Genomic DNA, 20,171 nt, shown 5'->3' on the forward strand with positions numbered 1-20,171 from the left:
TAAGCTTTCATCAAAGAAGTTTACACAAAAATTGCTTACCTTCGTTTTGGTACGGAATCGACTGAACGTCACTCGAATTTAGCGCGCAGTTTTGTTGAACCTGAAGTAGATGCGTTGTTGTGGGAAATGTACTTCCGGGTTATCGGGGTATGGATCGCATTTTAATGCAAACAATTATTAGATACAGATACCTGATTACCAGACGCTTTCGCTTAATTTAAACACAACAAACATGGGGAAGAAGCATAAAAAGCACAAGCCGGAGTGGAGAACAGTTGATGGTAAGTGAGCAAAGAAAACAAATTCAATGCCCGGCTTTGTCCCTTTTTGCTAGCCTAGCTAGCTAGCAGTTAACGTTATCCTGTCTGGCCAGCTAACTGAATCGTCCTGCAGTGCTAGTGCTAATTTACTATTCCTCAACTTCTGTTGTAGTTTAGTATTCCTCAACTTATGTTGCTTGCTGCCATAAGCATTACCAATGAATATTATGACGGATGTGTATCAGGTCTTATCAAGATTGAGTATGCATAATATTGGCATTAACGCCAGCCAGTTTATCCTGTCGTAGTGGTAGCATTGCCCTGCAGATAGATATCTGTGATGGGTAGCTAATGTTTATCATCACTTATTACACAGTAACACACACACCACATCTTCTGCTAGGATGACGATCATGCTTGTTGCACTGGGTATGACCCATCACTCAGCTAAATGTGGTCTCTGTTTTCAGACTGTGAGGACAAGCCTTTTGAGAAGCAGCTGAAGCTGGTGCTCAAAGTGGGAGGAAGTGAGATCACAGAACTCTCAGGCTCCGGCCATGACTCCAGTTACTATGACGACAGGTCAGACCATGAACGAGAGCGCCACAAGGACAAAAAGAAGAAGAAGAAGAAAAAGTCTGAGAAGGAGAAAGACAAACACGTAGATGATGAGGAGAGGAGAAGACGGAAGGTGAGTATGAGGGGAACAAGGGTCTGGCCCAAATGGCACCCTATTCCCTATATAGTGCACTACTTTTGGCCAGACCCATATGGGCCTTGGTCAGAAGGTGGGCACACTATAAAGGGAATATGGTGCAACTTGGGAGTTAACCTTCCATATAAAGCATACCATATAACATGACATAAAGTGAGCTAGGTTGTCATTTAAGGACAAAAAACCCAATAATCAATCAATGAATGTTTAATCTTTGACAGGAAGAGAAGAGGAAGAAGAGAGAGCGGGAGCAGAATGAATCAGAGGCTGCTACTGCCTCTGCCAGTGGTGTGGGCCTGCCCACTGTTGTGCCCAGTCACACTGGTGTGGCAGTCGAGCCTTTCATGCTGCCAAAGATACCAAACATTGGTATTAGTTTTGAGGTGAGAAACGTTTTGGGGGTTTTAATTACTCAAGCTTCAAGTTTAATTAGTCGTATGTACAGGATACACATGGTATACAGCATCCTATGAAATGCTTACTTGCAGCAAGCTTACTTGATCCCTAGAGCCTATAATGTTTTCCTGGAGATCATATAGTCGGGAAACCTCCTGGTCCTACAGGAGATAGTGGAACTGGAGACCTCCTGGTCCTATAGGAGATAGTGGAACTGGAGACCTCCTGGTCTTATAGGAGATAGTGGAACTGGAGACCTCCTGGTCCTACAGGAGATAGTGGAACTGGAGACCTCCTGGTCCTACAGGAGATAGTGGAACTGGAGACATCCTGGTCCTACAGGAGATAGTGGAACTGGAGACCTCCTGGTCCTACAGGAGATAGTGGAACTGGAGACCTCCTGGTCCTACAGGAGATAGTGGAACTGGAGACCTCCTGGTCCTACAGGAGATAGTGGAACTGGAGACATCCTGGTCCTACAGGAGATAGTGGAACTGGAGACCTCCTGGTCCTACAGGAGATAGTGGAACTGGAGACCTCCTGGTCCTACAGGAGATAGTGGAACTGGAGACCTCCTGGTCCTACAGGAGATAGTGGAACTGGAGACCTCCTGGTCCTATAGGAGATAGTGGAACTGGAGACCTCCTGGTCCTACAGGAGATAGTGGAACTGGAGACCTCCTGGTCCTATAGGAGATAGTGGAACTGGAGACCTCCTGGTCCTACAGGAGATATTGGAACTGGAGACCTCCTGGTCCTACAGGAGATATTGGAACTGGAGACCTCCTGGTCCTACAGGAGATAGTGGAACTGGAGACCTCCTGGTCCTATAGGAGATAGTGGAACTGGAGACCTCCTGGTCCTACAGGAGATATTGGAACTGGAGACCTCCTGGTTTGTGTTTGGCAACACTGTACATTAATGCCTTTGCTACAGTCTAGCACGCATTATAATTACTCATTTGTACACTGTACTTGCAGCAGTAACACTAACCCTAATCATAATAGATAGGAGATCATAGGGCCATCTCCAGTAGTTTAATGAGGACCATGTCACTGACTCCTGTTGTGTCTGTCTCAGCAGCAGGAGGAGAAGAAGAGGAAGAGGGAGAGGTCTGAGATGGAGCCGGAGGTGATGGACCAGTTTCACCCCAACATCAAGGTAGAGGTGGAGCAACAAGGAGACCGGCCTGTCAGGGCTTGCAGGACAGCCCCGGGTAATAATCTAGCTGTTCTCTTGTGGTGTTATGTTATTACACATGTTATTACTGATTATAAGCTGGGTGGTTCCAGCCCTGAATGCTGATTGGCTGACAGCTGTGCTATATCAGACCGTATACCACGGGTATGACACAATATTTATTTTTACTGCTCTAATTCCGTTGGTAACCCGTTTGTAATAGCAATAAGGCACCTCGGGGTTTGTTACCACGGTTAAGGGCTGTATCCAGGCACTCCGCATTGTGTCGTGCAAACAACAGCCCTTAGCCGTGGTACATTGGTCTTATACCACACCCCCTCTGGCCTTATTGCTTAATCATAACATACATTGTCCATCCACAGTAATCTGAGGTGTTAAAGGCTAATGTAAAACAGGTTGTGATCGTCTCTTCCCTCAGAGAGTGAGTGCACCCCTCGACAGCAGCTCCTGGAACACTTCCTGCGCCAGCTTCAGAGGTAAGGCTCTCTGACAACATGGACCACGTTTACATGAACACCAATTATCCCGTTATTATTCCAAATGCTCAACTATTCTGTTTTTGAGTTGACACGTATAAACACATCAGTTTGTATCCTGGTTATGAAAAACCAGGATAAGATGCCTGGGATATGCTGATCTTAGACGGGATACTGTGGCATGTCAACATCTTATCCCGTATACTGTTGTTTTTCATGTTCTGTGCTGTCAGGTTCAGGTTCACATATCATGAGTGTTGTTTTTCATGTTTTGTGCTGTCAGGTTCAGGTTCACATATCATGAGTGTTGTTTTTCATGTTCTGTGCTGTCAGGTTCAGGTTCACATATCATGAGTGTTGTTTTTCATGTTCTGTGCTGTCAGGTTCAGGTTCACATATCATGAGTGTTGTTTTTCATGTTCTGTGCTGTCAGGTTCACATATCATGAGTGTTGTTTTTCATGTTCTGTGCTTTCAGGTTCACATATCAAAGGTGCATGTAAACAGCTTACCCCGAATAAGACCTGAAGTGGGATATGAGCTACTATCTGGAATACTGTGCGCATGTAAATGTGTTCAGTGACAGATCCATCTCTGGATTATTCCTGTTGGTGACATGAAAGTCAGTTCAGTCGGTACTAAGACTTCTGTTTGTCTTGTCTTTCCAGGAAGGATGCCCATGGGTTCTTCACTTTCCCAGTGACAGACGCCATCGCTCCAGGTTACTCTGTGATAATCAAACACCCCATGGATTTCAGCACCATGAACGACAAGATCACAGACAACGAGTACAAAACCGTCACAGAGTTCAAGGTGAGGTGATGCTACAAGTGACAACATGGCGATCTGTCCACCACAGATCACAGGAACTGTCATGATTAGAATTTTGAGATGTATCTCAATACGTCTTTCAGTGATTCCTCACCTCTTTCTCAACTGTATTGGAGGAGAAGGTCCAACCGGCCTCCCCTTGAGCATTTTGAGATGTATCTCAATACGTCTTTCAGTGATTCCTCACCTATTTTTCAACTGTATTGGAGGAGAAGGTCCAATGGGCCTCCCCTTGAGCATTTTGAGATGTATCTCAATACGTCTTTCAGTGATTCCTCACCTATTTTTCAACTGTATTGGAGGAGAAGGTCCAACGGGCCTCCCCTTGAGCATTTTGAGATGTATCTCAATACGTCTTTCAGTGATTCCTCACCTCTTTCTGAAGTGTATTGGAGGAGAAGGTCCAACGGGCCTCCCCTTGAGCATTTTGAGATGTATCTCAATACGTCTTTCAGTGATTCCTCACCTCTTTCTCAACTGTATTGGAGGAGAAGGTCCAACGGGCCTCCCCTTGAGCATTTTGAGATGTATCTCAATACGTCTTTCAGTGATTCCTCACCTCTTTCTCAACTGTATTGGAGGAGAAGGTCCAACGGGCCTCCTCTTGAGCATTTTGAGATGTATCTCAATACGTCTTTCAGTGATTCCTCACCTCTTTCTGAAGTGTATTGGAGGAGAAGGTCCAACGGGCCTCCCCTTGAGCATTTTGAGATGTATCTCAATACGTCTTTCAGTGATTCCTCACCTCTTTCTCAACTGTATTGGAGGAGAAGGTCCAACGGGCCTCCCCTTGAGCATTTTGAGATGTATCTCAATACGTCTTTCAGTGATTCCTCACCTCTTTCTCAACTGTATTGGAGGAGAAGGTCCAACGGGCCTCCCCTTGAGCATTTTGAGATGTATCTCAATACGTCTTTCAGTGATTCCTCACCTCTTTCTCAACTGTATTGGAGGAGAAGGTCCAACGGGCCTCCTCTTGAGCATTTTGAGATGTATCTCAATACGTCTTTCAGTGATTCCTCACCTCTTTCTCAACTGTATTGGAGGAGAAGGTCCAACGGGCCTCCTCTTGAGCATTTTGAGATGTATCTCAATACGTCTTTCAGTGATTCCTCACCTCTTTCTCAACTGTATTGGAGGAGAAGGTCCAACGGGCCTCCCCTTGAGCATTTTGAGATGTATCTCAATACGTCTTTCAGTGATTCCTCTCCTCTTTCTCAACTGTATTGGAGGAGAAGGTCCAACGGGCCTCCCCTTGAGCATTTTGAGATGTATCTCAATACGTCTTTCAGTGATTCCTCACCTCTTTCTGAAGTGTATTGGAGGAGAAGGTCCAACGGGCCTCCTCTTGAGCATTTTGAGATGTATCTCAATACGTCTTTCAGTGATTCCTCACCTCTTTCTCAACTGTATTGGAGGAGAAGGTCCAACGGGCCTCCTCTTGAGCATTTTGAGATGTATCTCAATACGTCTTTCAGTGATTCCTCACCTCTTTCTGAAGTGTATTGGAGGAGAAGGTCCAACGGGCCTCCCCTTGAGCATTTTGAGATGTATCTCAATACGTCTTTCAGTGATTCCTCACCTCTTTCTCAACTGTATTGGAGGAGAAGGTCCAACGGGCCTCCCCTTGAGCATTTTGAGATGTATCTCAATACGTCTTTCAGTGATTCCTCACCTCTTTCTGAAGTGTATTGGAGGAGAAGGTCCAACGGGCCTCCCCTTGAGCATTTTGAGATGTACCTCAATACGTCTTTCAGTGATTCCTCACCTCTTTCTCAACTGTATTGGAGGAGAAGGTCCAACGGGCCTCCCCTTGAGCATTTTGAGATGTATCTCAATACGTCTTTCAGTGATTCCTCACCTCTTTCTGAAGTGTATTGGAGGAGAAGGTCCAATGGGCCTCCTCTTGAGCATTTTGAGATGTATCTCAATACGTCTTTCAGTGATTCCTCACCTCTTTCTCAACTGTATTGGAGGAGAAGGTCCAACGGGCCTCCCCTTGAGCATTTTGAGATGTACCTCAATACGTCTTTCAGTGATTCCTCACCTCTTTCTCAACTGTATTGGAGGAGAAGGTCCAACGGGCCTCCCCTTGAGCATTTTGAGATGTACCTCAATACGTCTTTCAGTGATTCCTCACCTCTTTCTGAAGTGTATTGGAGGAGAAGGTCCAACGGGCCTCCCCTTGAGCATTTTGAGATGTATCTCAATACGTCTTTCAGTGATTCCTCACCTCTTTCTGAAGTGTATTGGAGGAGAAGGTCCAACGGGCCTCCTCTTGAGCATTTTGAGATGTACCTCAATACGTCTTTCAGTGATTCCTCACCTCTTTCTGAAGTGTATTGGAGGAGAAGGTCCAACGGGCCTCCCCTTGAGCATTTTGAGATGTATCTCAATACGTCTTTCAGTGATTCCTCACCTCTTTCTCAACTGTATTGGAGGAGAAGGTCCAACGGGCCTCCCCTTGAGCATTTTGAGAAGGCGACAAGGATAGAAGATACAAGGAATCAGGGAAAGATGAATTGTGAAAGAGCCTTGGCGTTATCACATTGATATAACTTGTGGACATGGAATGTGTGTGCTGTACATAATGGTTACATTCATAACATTGATAGTGTTTTCAAAGGGAGGATATTTATTTGCTTCAATTAAACAAATATTTGTGTTGAAGTATTTGCATCGGTTTTCTATTTGTAATTGAGTGGCGGTGAGCTTGTTGTTGTAAAACGGTTGCTTCCTCTGTTGCAGGCGGACTTCAAGCTGATGTGTGATAATGCCATGGTGTATAACCGTCCAGAGACCGTTTACTACAAGGCTGCCAAGAAACTGCTGCACACTGGCTTCAAGATGATGAGCAAAGTAATGAGTAGTGTCTCTACGAGGAGCGGATAGAGGCCTCATTGTCAGTGTATGATTTGTTGTGCATGCTGATGTTCATAACCCATCCGTTTCATGTATTTCCCTTTCCTGTGACAGATGTCTTCGCTGGTGGAGTCCTGTTTCCCCTTGTCTTGTCCTTTCCTGTGCCAGATGTCTTCGCTGGTGGAGTCTTGTCTTGTCCTTTTCTGTTCTCTCTCTGTCGTTTCACATGTTGGTCATTCTTCTTCCTCTCTGGCTTTGTGAAACAGATTTGCCTCTGTGTGGTTTTACTTCAGACACACCACACTGTAACATCCTTGTATATTTCTTTATCGGAGCATTCAGGAGACTGTAGAACAACTAAGCAGATAGAAGGCAGATGTGTGACTCAAGATGTTTGATCAATGTTTTCCCTCCTAACAATCATCACCATCGCAGTTAGACTCACCACCACCATCCCATCCAGCCATCCCACCAGCCATCCCATCCTGACATCCCATTCCGTCACCATCCCACCAGCCATCCCATCCTGACATCCCATTCCATCACCATCCCATCTAGCCATCCCACCAGCAATTCCATCCCACCAGCCATCCCACCACCATGCCATCCCACCAGACAATCCCATCCACCAGCCATCCCACCAGCCATCCCATCCAGGCATCCCACCAGCCATCCCACCACCAGCCATCCCATCCACCAGCCATCCCACCAGCCATCCCACCACCAGGCATCCCACCAGCCATCCCACCACCAGCCATCCCACCACCAGCCATCCCACCAGCCATCCCACCACCAGCCATCCCTCCAGCCATCCCACCAGGCATCCCACCACCATCCCACCAGTCATTCCAACCTGCCATCCCACCAGCCATCCTATCCCACCAGCCATCCCATCCCACCACCATCCCACCAGCCAACCTGTCCTACCAGCCATCCCATCCCACCACCATCCCACCAGTCATCCCATCCTGCCATCCCACCAGCCATCCCATCCCACCAGTCATCCTACCAGCCATCCCATCCCACCAGCCATCCCACGAGCCATCCCGGCATCCCATCCAGCCATCCCATCCCACCAGTCATCCTACCAGCCATCCCACCAGCCATCCCATCCCACCAGCCATCCTATCACTCTCTGGCTGAGTTGTGGCAGATGGAGTATAAAGCAATTCCCTTTGGTTCTCTTTCTGTGGTTCTCTCTCTCTCTCTGGCTCTTTTTCTGTGGTTCTCTCTCTCTCTCTCTGGCTCTTTTTCTGTGGCTCTGCTCTGTTTACAGGAGCGGCTGTTAGCACTGAAGCGCAGCATGTCTTTCATGCAGGACATGGATTTCTCTCAGCAGGCGGCCATTTTAGGGGACGAGGACTTGGCGTCTGAGGAGCCCCCTCCGGAGGTCATCTCCATGCCCGTGGAGTCGGCGTCGGCCAAGAAATCCAAGAAACCCAAAGACATCAAAGATATGAAGGAAGTCATCAGGTAGAATGGACTGGCCTACTCTCTAGTCCAGTGTCTTGACTTCGGTAGATGTTGATCTCATGTACTCCGTGTACTTCATCCCCTTCTGTTATCCCAGGCTTGGTACAATGTGATGGATGAGGCCCATAAACCACTGCTGTATGGTGCTCATTGTAGGACTTGTGTATCCTACATGTTCCATCCAACATGCAACATAACCAGGAACTGTAGAGTAACAGTGTGTATCTCTGTGGTCCCAGCCAGGGCCGGCCCGCTCATTAGGCAGGATTAGGCAGCCGCCTATGAGTTTAGCAATTTCTGAGCTAAACTGACCAAGGCGCATTTACAACAACACATAATTCTGCCCCAAAATAATGACAATTTCTCTCAGCCAGTGTCCTAAGGGCTTTTTAGGTGAGAGCTGATGCCACCCTATGATAAGCAGTGCCCACTTTGACAAAGGAAGAGACTCAAAATATTTATCTTGTCCATTCCTGGCGCGCCTCTCCAGGGTGCTGTCGGAGAGACGCATCGCTGCAGCACACCACCAACATTCTGTCAATAAAGTCATCTACCACCATGTAACAGATATAGATAGAAATAGTAGGTGCCCTTTTCTGTAGCCTACAGGCTGGAGATAAAATGGATGACAATGTAATGAGATGGAAACGTTTTATACCGTACAGGTTTCTCCCATCAAAGAGCCTAAATGATGCCTCGTCAAAATAGAAAGGTGCTGGCATGTTAACGAACAACACATCCTAACAACAGGACAGGTCAAAGTCAAATGGACAATCAGGCTACTCACAACTTTTGTCCAGGAGTTTCATCCCGTGGGCTAAATTGTCATGATCAGTGGTTTCAAGTTTGTATCCATCAATTTTTTTACGAGCTGATCATAGCGAAAACATGAAATACTTGTGCATTTCCCGATGTGTAAACACACTGCAAATAGGCTCAGGATAACAACTCCTCCTGATGGAGTTGAGTAGCTGATATTCAGAGCTTAAAGAGACAAGTTGATTAGTGACAGGAATCAGGATGAATAAAGCCACTGTACCTCAGTAAGCACGGACCGACGCTGACGTCTTTTTTTGATTTGGCCTTGATTTACACGGACGTTGTATTCTAGTCCAATCCGGATCAACTCTGAACCCATCAGACACTTCTGTTTGTTTCAGATTTTGTCCGGTCTGGACTAGCCTTGATTTGGCCCAAAATTATATGTCTATTAATTAAATCATCTTTTCAACTTTTCTTTGCAGAAAAAAATACCTATTTTAGACGTCTTTTCAACGTAATTTTGCTTTCTGGGGCTATTCTTGTAGGGGCGGCAGAATGTGGTCCCAGGAGTTACCTGTATTAACAGGTGATCTGTGGAGTGACCGTGTGCATCTCTGTGGTCCCAGCAGTTACCTGTATGAGCCAGAGGGGAACGCCTGCAGCCTGACTGACAGCACAGCGGAGGAACACGTTCTGGCCCTGGTGGAGCACGCTGCAGATGAAGCACACGACCGCATCAACCGATACATGCCCAACTCCAAGGTATATATATATATATATATATATATAGTACCAGTCAAAAGTTTGGACACATCTACTCATTCCAGGGTTTTTCTTTCTTTCTTTATTTGACTATTTTCTACATTGTAGAATAATAGTGAAGACATAAAAACTATGAAATAACACATATGGAATCATGTAGTAACCAAAAAAGTGTTAAACAAATTGATATTCTTCAAATAGCCACCCTTTACCTTGATGACACTCTTGGCATTCTCTCAACCAGCTTCACCTGGAATGCTTTTCCAACAGTCTTGAAGGAGTTCCCATATATGCTGAGCACTTGTTGGCTGCTTTTCCTTCACTCTGCGGTCCGACTCATCCCAAACCATCTCAATTTAGTTGAGGTCGGGTGATTGTGGAGGTCAGGTCATCTGATGCAGCACTCCATCACTCTCCTTCTTGGTAAAATAGCCCTTACACCGCCTGGAGGTGTGTTGGGTCATTGTCCTGTTGAAAAACAAATGATAGTCCCACTAAGCCCAAACCAGATGGGATGGCGTATCGCTGCAGAATGCTGTGATAGCCATGCTGGTTAAGTGTGCCTTGAATTATAAATAAATCACAGACAGTGTAACCAGAAAAGCACCCCCACACCATAACACCTCCTCCATGCTTTACAGTGGGAAATACACATGCTGAGATCATCAGTTCACCCACACCATAACACCTCCTCCTCCATGCTTTACAGTGGGAAATACACATGCAGATATCATCAGTTCACCCACACCATAACACCTCCTCCTCCATGCTTTACGGTGGGAAATACACATGCTGAGATCATCAGTTCACCCACACGGCGTCTCACAAAGACACAGTGGTTGGAACCAAAAATCTCCAATTTGGACTCCAGACCAAAGGACAAATTTCCACCGGTCTAATGTCCATTGCTCGTGTTTCTTGGCCGAAGCAAGTCTATTCTTCTTATTGGTATCCTTTAGTTGTGATTTCTTTGCAGAAATTCGACCATGAAGGCCTGATACCCACAGTCTCCTCTGAACAGTTGATGTTGAGATGTGTCTGTTACTTGAACTCTGTGAAGCATTTATTTGGGCTGCAATTTCTGATACTGGTAACTCTAATGAACGTATCCTCTGCAGCAGAGGTAACTCTGGGTCTTGCTTTTCTGTGGCGGTCCTCATTAGAGCCAGTTTCATCACAGCGCTTGATGGTTTTTGTGACTGCACTTGAAGAAACGTTCAAAGTTCTTTACATTTTACGTATTGACTGACCTTCGTGTCTTAAAGTAATGATGGACTGTCGTTTCTCTCTGCTTATTTGAGCTGTTCTTGCCTTAATATGGACTTGGTCTTTTACTAAATAGGGATATCTTCTGTATAGCCCCCCCACCTTGTCACAACACAACTGATTGCCTCAAACACATTAAGAAGGAAATAAATTCCACAAATTAACTTTTAAGAAGCGGCACCTGTTAATTGAAATACATTCCAGGTGACTACCTCATGAAGCTGGTTGAGAGAATGCCAAGGGTGTGCAAAACTGTCATCATGGCAAAGGGTAGCTACTTTGAAGAATCTCAAATATAAAATATATGTTGATTTTGTTTAACACTTTTTTTGGGATTACTACATGCTTCCATATGTGTTATTTCATAGTTTTGATGTCTTCACTATTATTCTACAATGTAGAAAATAGTACAAATAAAGACAACCCCTTGAATGAGTAGGTGTCCAAACTTTTGACCGGTAGTGTACACATTACCAAGTTTCTTTATGTGGGTTTGTCTTTATTGTTACTGTTTTCTACATTGTAGAATAATAGTGAAGACATCAAAACTATGAAATAATACACATGGAATCATGTAGTAACCAAAAAAGTGTTAAATCAAAAATAAACACTGTATATAATGATCAGCTGCTATATGCCCAGGTCCAAGGTACTGTACTCAATACAACAGTGTGTTTTAATCAGATACGACTGCTAGCCTAGAGGTTAGAGAAGCGGAGGGTTGCTGGTTCGAATCCCTGGCTTTGAGTCAGGTTTAATAGATGGATATTTAAAGTGGATGCCAGGGTTGATCTATGTTTAGTTATCCCGGTGACCACATGGTTCTAGTGTCCCAGTGACCACATGGTTCTAGTGTCCCGGTGACCACATGGTTCTAGTGCCCCAGTGACCACATGGTTCTAGTGTCCCGGTGACCACATGGTTCTAGTGCCCCAGTGACCACATGGTTCTAGTGTCCCAGTGACCACATGGTTCTTGTGTTCCTGTATTTTCAGATGGGTTACCTGAGGAAAGAGCCTGATGGTAATCTGTTGTACACTGTAGTGAATCAGCTGAATCCAGAAGCAAAAGGTTTGTTCCCTACTTTTCTCGGGTATTATCCAGTGGGAAACTCACAGTCCCAAATGGCAGCCTATTCCCTATATAGTACACTACTTTTGACCAGAGCCCTATGGACCCAATGGACCCTGGTCAAAAGTAGTGCACTACATAGGGAATAGGCTGCCATTTGGGACACAGCTATAGAACCTGTATAGATGTACTGTATCAGATAAATGTCCAAGATGTTCTGTACCATGTGACACAGAGGGAAGTACCTGTTCTGTCTCTGCTTCCCAGAGGAGGAGACCCACCCTGTGGACCTGAGCTCTCTGTCCAATAAGCTCCTTCCTGGATTAACAACACTGGGTTTCAAAGATGACAGGAGACACAAGGGTATGTACAGAAAGTACAAAGCTGCTTAGCGGTTAGCTAACACGTTTGATACATGTCCTAACCATGTAAAAAAGTCAATGTGACCTCCTGCTGCTTAGCGGTTAGCTAACACTTTTGATACATGTCCTGACCATGTAAAAAAGTCAATGTGACCTCCTGCTGCTTAGCGGTTAGCTAACACGTTTGATACGTCCTGACCATGTAAAAAAAGTCAATGTGACCTCCTGCTGCTTAGAGGTTAGCTAACACGTTTGAGACATGTCCTGACCATGTAAAAAAGTCAATGTGACCTCCTGCTGCTTAGCGGTTAGCTAACAGGTTTGAGACATGTTCTGACCATGTAAAAAAGTCAATGTGACCTCCTGCTGCTTAGCGGTTAGCTAACAGGTTTGAGACATGTCCTGACCATGTAAAAAAGTCAATGAGACCTCCTGCTGCTTAGCGGTTAGCTAACAGGTTTGAGACATGTCCTGACCATGTAAAAAAAGTCAATGAGACCTCCTGCTGCTTAGCGGTTAGCTAACAGGTTTGAGACATGTCCTGACCATGTAAAAAAGTCAATGGGACCTCCTGCTGCTTAGACGTTCTAGATTCTGTCTTTCATAATGTTGGCTATGATGAGAGAGAGAGAATTTCTTCCAAGGCTTCCTTCTTCTGCTCGTTGTGTGTGTGTGTGCGCGTGTGTGTGTGTGTGTGTGTGTGTGTGTGTGTGCATGCATGCGTGTGTGTGTGTAGTGACGTTCCTGAGCAGTACCTACAACACCCAGACCCTGCAGAACAACTCCATCTATCCAGACCTGCTGCCTGATGAGATGGACCTGCTCTACTCAGCCTACGGGGATGAGACTGGGGTGCAGTGTGCTCTCAGGTTAGTCGATGCTGTAGCAGCACTGGTATCATTACTGGAGTTCGGGTTCCCATTGGACCGTTCCTGGAATCAGGATGCAATAATAAGGAAATCTAGGAATCCTGGGATTTCTGGGAATTTTGGGGGAAATTTACCACAATTTTGCTACCCTTCCTGCTGTGCACATCTAACGTGCTGTATGAGAAAGCCTTAACGTTGTAGTATATACTGTGTAAATGCTGTCTCCTTCCTCATTCCAGTATTCAGGAGTTTGTTAAAGGTTGTGGGAACGTTACTAAGCGTTTGGTTGACGGTCTGCTGGATAAGATGACTGCAGGGGACCACTCTAAGGCTGTCTACCAGATCAGACAGGTCTGTACCCCATTAACACACTCATACAGGCTGGGCCCCCTATGCCCTATCTAGGACTCTACCTTTGACCCGGGCCATCTGGGAGGGGACACCATCACATATAACTTCCTAATGCACACCGTGTGGGTCCCGTCTGGGGGAGGGGGGGGACAGTCACACATATGACTTCCTAAAGCACACCGTGGGGGTCCCGTCTGGGGGGGACAGTAAGTCCTGTGTTAGAGGGGGCATGTGTTGCGTGGGTATTTACAAATAGATTATTTTTCCTGCTACTTTTATGTTAACTAGTTTTAACTAGTGGTAGAAGCTGGGTTTAACATTATGTTAATGTGGTACTAACATGTCGTCTTGTGTTTCAGAAAAGAAACATGGCGTTACCAGACGAAACCAAGAGCAACATTTACGATATGCAGGTAAAGTATTTTACAGCTGTTCAATTGAATATGCTTACAGTGATTTTGTTTAGTGGTTGGTGTGCGTGCGCGCGCGCGTGTGTGTGTCCATCCTGCTTGCCCAACATGGTTGACCCTCCAGATGTGTGTGTTTATTTGCCCAGATGGCTGATGGGACAGGTCTGGGAGAGGGCAGCTCAGTGCTGGACTTCATGTCCATGAAGAGCTACTCTGACATGTCTCTGGAGATGTCCATGCTCAACTCTTTAGGTGAGAATCCTACCTGCTTGTAAATCAGTAGTATCGCTTCCATTATCTTAACCACCTGTGTGTTTACCACCACCCCTCATACAGACATATAAACACACACACACACACACACACACACACACACACACACACACAGGCACACACAGAAACACACAGAAACAGACACACACACACAGGCACAGACACACACACACAGGCACAGACACACACACACACACACAGAAACACACACACACACACACACACACAGACACACACACACACAGGCACACACAGGTACACACAGACACAGGCACACACAGGTACACACAGACACACACACACACAGGCACACACACAGGCACACACACAGGCACACACACACAGACACACATAGTCTTTATAGTGATTGTATACCATAGCCCTAAAGTAGTGCACTATACAGGGAATAGGGTGCTGTTCGGTATGCAGACCCTGTCATCTTCACCACTTGTATGACTGTAATGGTCTTCCCCGTGTCCCTCCTCTGCTCTCAGGGAAGTCAGTGAAGAAGGAGCCAGGGCATGAAGACGGGGTCAGCCAGCAGCACTTTGAGGAGGCAGCCAAGCTGCTGCAGGAGTTCCAGGAGGGCCAGGTGGAGAGGGGAGGCTCCAGACCCTCCTCTAACCTCTCCTCCCTGTCAGGGACCTCCGACAGGGACCAGCACCACCTGGGTAAGGACTGCAGGACAACACTGTCTGGAGCTCATCCACTTACCTGGCTGTATCAGTTTGTAAGTCCCAAATGACACCCTATTCCCTATATAGTGCACTACTTTTGACAAGAGCCCATAGAGCTCTGGTCAAAAGTAGTGTGCTATGTATGGAATAGGGTGCCATTTGGGACGTAGAAAGGTGCTCCTCCACCTGCCTCGCTGAGCCAGTGTCAGAAACATGCAGGATTTGGTCTGTCTGTGCCAGTTGCCATTTTGTGCCTTGTTGACACTTACAGGCTCGGTATATCCCATCAGTCACTTAAAACTGTAAGGACAGACGGTCTGGATAAGATCTTCTGCCAAATTCATAAATATCATGTAAAATGTTATGAGACATGAGTTTCAACGTTTCAAAGGCTTTATAGACATGTAATTTATGTGCTTTGTTTCAATGACCGTTGGTTTTTCTATGTTCCTCCTCAGGGAGTCCCTCACACCTGGGTGTTGGTGACCAGTCTGAGATGGTTCATGACCCCTATGAGTTCCTCCAGTCTCCAGAGCCAGGCTCCACATCCAACAGCTGACCTATGAGTTCCTCCAATCTCCTGAAACAGGCTCCGCATCCAACAGCTGACCTATGAGTTCCTCCAGTCTCCAGAGCCAGGCTCCACATCCAACAGCTAACCTATGAGTTCCTCCAGTCTCCAGAGCCAGGCTCCGCATCCAACAGCTGACCTATGAGTTCCTCCTGTCCCCAGACCCAGGCTCCACATTCAACAGCTGACCTATGAGTTCCTCCAGTCTCCAGACCCAGGCTCCACATCCAACAGCTAACCTATGAGTTCCTCCAGTCTCCAGAGCCAGGCTCCACATCCAACAGCTAACCTATGAGTTCCTCCAGTCTCCAGAGCCAGGCTCCACATCCAACAGCTGACCTATGAGTTCCTCCAGTGTCCAGACCCAAGCTCCACATCCAACAGCTGACCTATGAGTTCCTCCAGTCTCCAGAGCCAGGCTCCACATCCAACAGCTGACCTATGAGTTCCTCCAGTCTCCAGAGCCAGGCTCCACATCCAACAGCTGACCTATGAGTTCCTCCAGTCTCCAGAGCCAGGCTCCACATCCAACAGCTGACCTATGAGTTCCTCCAGTCTCCAGAGCCAGGCTCCACATCCAACAGCTGACCTATGAGTTCCTCCAGTCTCCAGAGCCAGGCTCCACATCCAACAGCTGACCTATGAGTTCCTCCAGTCTCCAGAGCCAGGCTCCACATCCAACAGCTGACCTATGAGTTCCTCCAGTCTCCAGAGCCAGGCTCCACATCCAACAGCTGACCTATGAGTTCCTCCAGTCTCCAGAGCCAGGCTCCACATCCAACAGCTAACCCACACACTGACAAGTTGCCTCTAACTGGGGTAGCTCTGGTCACAATACCAGTATCACTATACTATGATACTCAACTTTCCAAGACAAAAAAGGAAACAAAACTGTTTAAACTCTTTAAAAACATGCTTTATCTAAAATATTGTTTTCTGTAGCTTGAAAAACAAACACATGTGTTTTTGATGTATCCAACATTAAGACTTCTGAGTATTGCGATACTGTTATTGAGAAACTACTAGGGAGATGGTAGAAGATGCCTCTAACTACTGGTCTGGGGTCAGACATTGTTTGATGGGTAATCTGATCCTAGATCTGTGGTTTAGAGGAAACTTCTACTCAGAGCTGATCTGACGTCCTGTATTTAACCACACTGGTTGATTTGTTGTCTGACTCTGTGCTCTCAACACACCGGGGACAACGAGAGAGAACCTCAGACATGTTGTGGAAGGTCATCATGATTGTACAGATTATTTGTATGTGTGCTATACTTAAGAGAATAAAGTCGCCACAGGTTGTGTTTTTACACAGTACTGTGTCATCAGGTTGTGTTTTTACACAGTACTGTGTCATCAGGTTGTGTTTTTACACAGTACTGTGTCATCAGGTTGTGTTTTTACACAGTACTGTGTCATCAGGTTGTGTTTTTACACAGTACTGTGTCATCAGGTTGTGTTTTTACACAGTACTGTGTCATCAGGTTGTGTTTTTACACAGTACTGTGTCATCAGGTTGTGTTTTTACACAGTACTGTCATCAGGTTGTGTTTTTACACAGTACTGTGTCATCAGGTTGTGTTTTTACACAGTACTGTGTCATCAGGTTGTGTTTTTACACAGTACTGTGTCATCAGGTTGTGTTTTTACACAGTACTGTGTCATCAAGTTGTGTTTTTACACAGTACTGTGTCATCAAGTTGTGTTTTTACACAGTACTGTGTCATCAGGTTGTGTTTTTACACAGTACTGTGTCATCAGGTTGTGTTTTTACACAGTACTGTGTCATCAGGTTGTGTTTTTACACAGTACTGTGTCATCAGGTTGTGTTTTTACACAGTACTCACAGTCATTCGTTTTCCTTTAAATGGTTTGGGCACTTCAGGGATTGATATGATACAGTGGAGTCTGATCTCGTACTTTTCAAGAGGGCAGATATCAGAGCAGTATAAATGGGCTCCCGGGTGGCTCAGCGGTCTAAGGCATTACTACAGACCCTGGTTCGATCCCGGGCGGTATCACAACCGGCCGTAATTTGGGAGTCCCATAGGACAGTGCACAATTGGCCCAGTGTTGTCCGGCTTAGGGGAGGGTTTGGCCGGGGAAGGCTGTCTTTGTAAATATGGATTTGTTCGTATCTACTTGCCTAGTTAAATAAAGGCCGGGGCGGCAGGGTAGCCTAGTGGTTAGAGCGTTGGACTAGTAACCGGAAGGTTGCGAGTTCAAACCCCCGAGCTGACAAGGTACAAAATCTGTCGTTCTGCCCCTGAACAGGCAGTTAACCCACTGTTCCCAGGCCGTCATTGAAAATAAGAATTTGTTCTTAACTGACTTGCCTGGTTAAATAAAGGTTAAAAAAAAAATAAAATAAAAAAAATAAAAAAGGATAAATAAAGGTTCAAAATAAGCTCAGGGACCATATGTATCAACCATCTCAGTGTAGGAGTGCTGATCTAGGATCAGACTCCCCCTGTCCATGTAATCCTGTTCATTGTTATCTAAATGGCTAAACTGATCCTAAATCAGCAGTCTTTTACTCTGAGACACTTGATATATAATAAGGCCCCAGGAGCCTACCAACTTTCCTCCTTGTGAAGTCCTCCTCTCATAAAGGATGTTATCACGCAGGTTGTGTTGGTCCGCTGTGAAAAGGACCCTGTGTTTACATGGCTGCCCACTGTTAGTGAGAAAAGGACTTGTCCCTGTGTTTACATGGCTGCCCACTGTTAGTGAGAAAAGGACTGGTCCCTGTGTTTACATGGCTGCCCACTGTTAGAGAGAAAAGGACTGGTCCCTGTGTTTACATGGCTGCCCACTGTTAGAGAGAAAAGGACTGGTCCCTGTGTTTACATGGCTGCCCACTGTTAGAGAGAAAAGGACTGGTCCCTGTGTTTACATGGCTGCCCACTGTTAGAGAGAAAAGGACTGGTCCCTGTGTTTACATGGCTGCCCACTGTTAGATAGAAAAGGACTGGTCCCTGTGTTTACATGGCTGCCCACTGTTAGAGAGAAAAGGACTGGTCCCTGTGTTTACATGGCTGCCCACTGTTAGAGAGAAAAGGACTGGTCCCTGTGTTTACATGGCTGCCCACTGTTAGAGAGAAAAGGACTGGTCCCTGTGTTTACATGGCTGCCCACTGTTAGAGAGAAAAGGACTGGTCCCTGTGTTTACATGGCTGCCCACTGTTAGAGAGAAAAGGACTGGTCCCTGTGTTTACATGGCTGCCCACTGTTAGAGAGAAAAGGAACAAGCATGTTGGAGTGGAGTCTCTTACAGGCCACCCAAGAGCTATTGTTCCTAAGCTACATGTCCAACCCACCAGTTTTAGCTGGACTGTGTTCTATTTAAGGACAATTCTAGAATGGACTCTTGTATTCATGGAAAGGTAACACAGTTGTTCCGTCACAATGTTCCGTCTCTTCTCACAGCCACTGTACCTCTGTGGCTGTGAGGAAAGAGACTATGTAATGTTGAGTTTGAAACATCACACTGAAATGAATGTCAATGTTGTTAGTAGGTCTGTGCTGGTTTATGCCCATCAAGTTATGAAAAGGGTTCATTCAGACCATTAGGGACAGGTAAGAAACAGGGTACAAAGGAACAATATACACTATATATACAAAAGTATGTATGTGGACAGCCCATCAAATTAGTGGATTCAGCTATTTCAGCCACACCCATTGCTGACAGGTGTATAAAATCGAGCTCACAGCCATGCAATCTCCATAGACAAACATTGGCAGTAGAATGGCCTTACTGAAGAGCTCAGTGACTTTCAAGGTGGCACCGTCATAGGATGCCACCTTTCCAACAAGTCAGTTTGTCAAATTTCTGCCCTGCTAGAGCTGGCCCGGTCAACTGTAAGAGCTGTTGTGAAGTGGAAACATCTAGTAGCAACAACGGCTCAGCCGCGAAGTCGTAGGCCACACAAGCTCACAGAACGGGACAACCGAGTGCTGAAGTGTGTAGGGCATAAAAATCATCTGTCCTCGGTTGTAAAACTCATTACTAGAGTTTCAAACTGCCCCTGGAAGCAACATCAGCACAAGAACTGTTTGTCAGGAGCTTCAAGAAATGGTTTTCCATGGCCGAGCAGCCGCACACAAGCCTGATATCACCATGCGCAATGCCAAGCATCGGCTGGAGTGGTGTAAAGCTCGCCGCCATTGGACTCTGGAGCAGTGGAAATGCGTTCTCTTGAGTGATGAATCACGCTTCACGATCTGGCAGTCCGACAGACGAATCTGGGTTTGGCGGATGCCAAGGAGAGCCCTACCTGCCCCAATGCATAGTGCCAACTGTAAAGTTTGGTGGAGGAGGAATAATGGCCTGGGGCTGTTTTTCATGGTTCTGGCAAGGCTCCTTAGATCCAGTGAAGGGAAATCTCAACCCCATCGAACACCTTTGGGATGAACTGGAACAGACTTATACTTTAAAGGCTGCATCCCAAATGGGCCCTGGCACAAAGTGCACTATAAAGGGAACAGGGATCCATTTAGGATGCAAGCTTTAAAGTATGTGTAGGAGTCTGTTAAGAAAGCAGAAGTTTCACTGACATAGTATGTCCTACCTGGTTTCAGTTCCC

The 20,171-nt window shown here is 46.0% G+C and overlaps 1 protein-coding gene across 2 annotated transcripts; it reads left to right on the top strand.

Moving 5' to 3' along the window:
- Positions 1-120: 120 nt before the first annotated feature.
- Positions 121-16,902, top strand: LOC139394713 (bromodomain-containing protein 9-like). 2 transcript variants are annotated; one of them, XR_011629844.1, is made up of 19 exons: positions 121-281; positions 731-951; positions 1,197-1,358; positions 2,454-2,586; positions 2,989-3,046; positions 3,714-3,858; positions 6,625-6,735; positions 8,075-8,211; positions 9,603-9,735; positions 11,997-12,072; positions 12,340-12,435; positions 13,171-13,303; positions 13,543-13,654; positions 14,014-14,067; positions 14,211-14,316; positions 14,832-15,008; positions 15,473-15,553; positions 15,604-15,953; positions 16,054-16,902. XR_011629844.1 is itself a non-coding variant. In XM_071142813.1 (17 exons), the coding sequence occupies exons 1-17, from the start codon at positions 233-235 to the stop codon at positions 15,571-15,573; spliced, it is 2,070 nt and encodes a 689-aa protein (XP_070998914.1). In that variant the 5' UTR covers positions 121-232; the 3' UTR covers positions 15,574-15,595. The 2 variants fall into 2 exon arrangements, 1 of the variants encoding a protein (XP_070998914.1); XM_071142813.1 differs by lacking the exons at positions 15,604-15,953; positions 16,054-16,902 and having other exon boundaries at positions 2,451-2,586; positions 8,015-8,211; positions 9,600-9,735; positions 15,473-15,595.
- The last annotated feature ends 3,269 nt before the right edge of the window (positions 16,903-20,171 follow it).

The sequence above is a fragment of the Oncorhynchus clarkii genome, unplaced genomic scaffold, assembly GCF_045791955.1.
Source record: "Oncorhynchus clarkii lewisi isolate Uvic-CL-2024 unplaced genomic scaffold, UVic_Ocla_1.0 unplaced_contig_10520_pilon_pilon, whole genome shotgun sequence".
NCBI classification, from domain to species: Eukaryota; Metazoa; Chordata; class Actinopteri; order Salmoniformes; family Salmonidae; genus Oncorhynchus; species Oncorhynchus clarkii.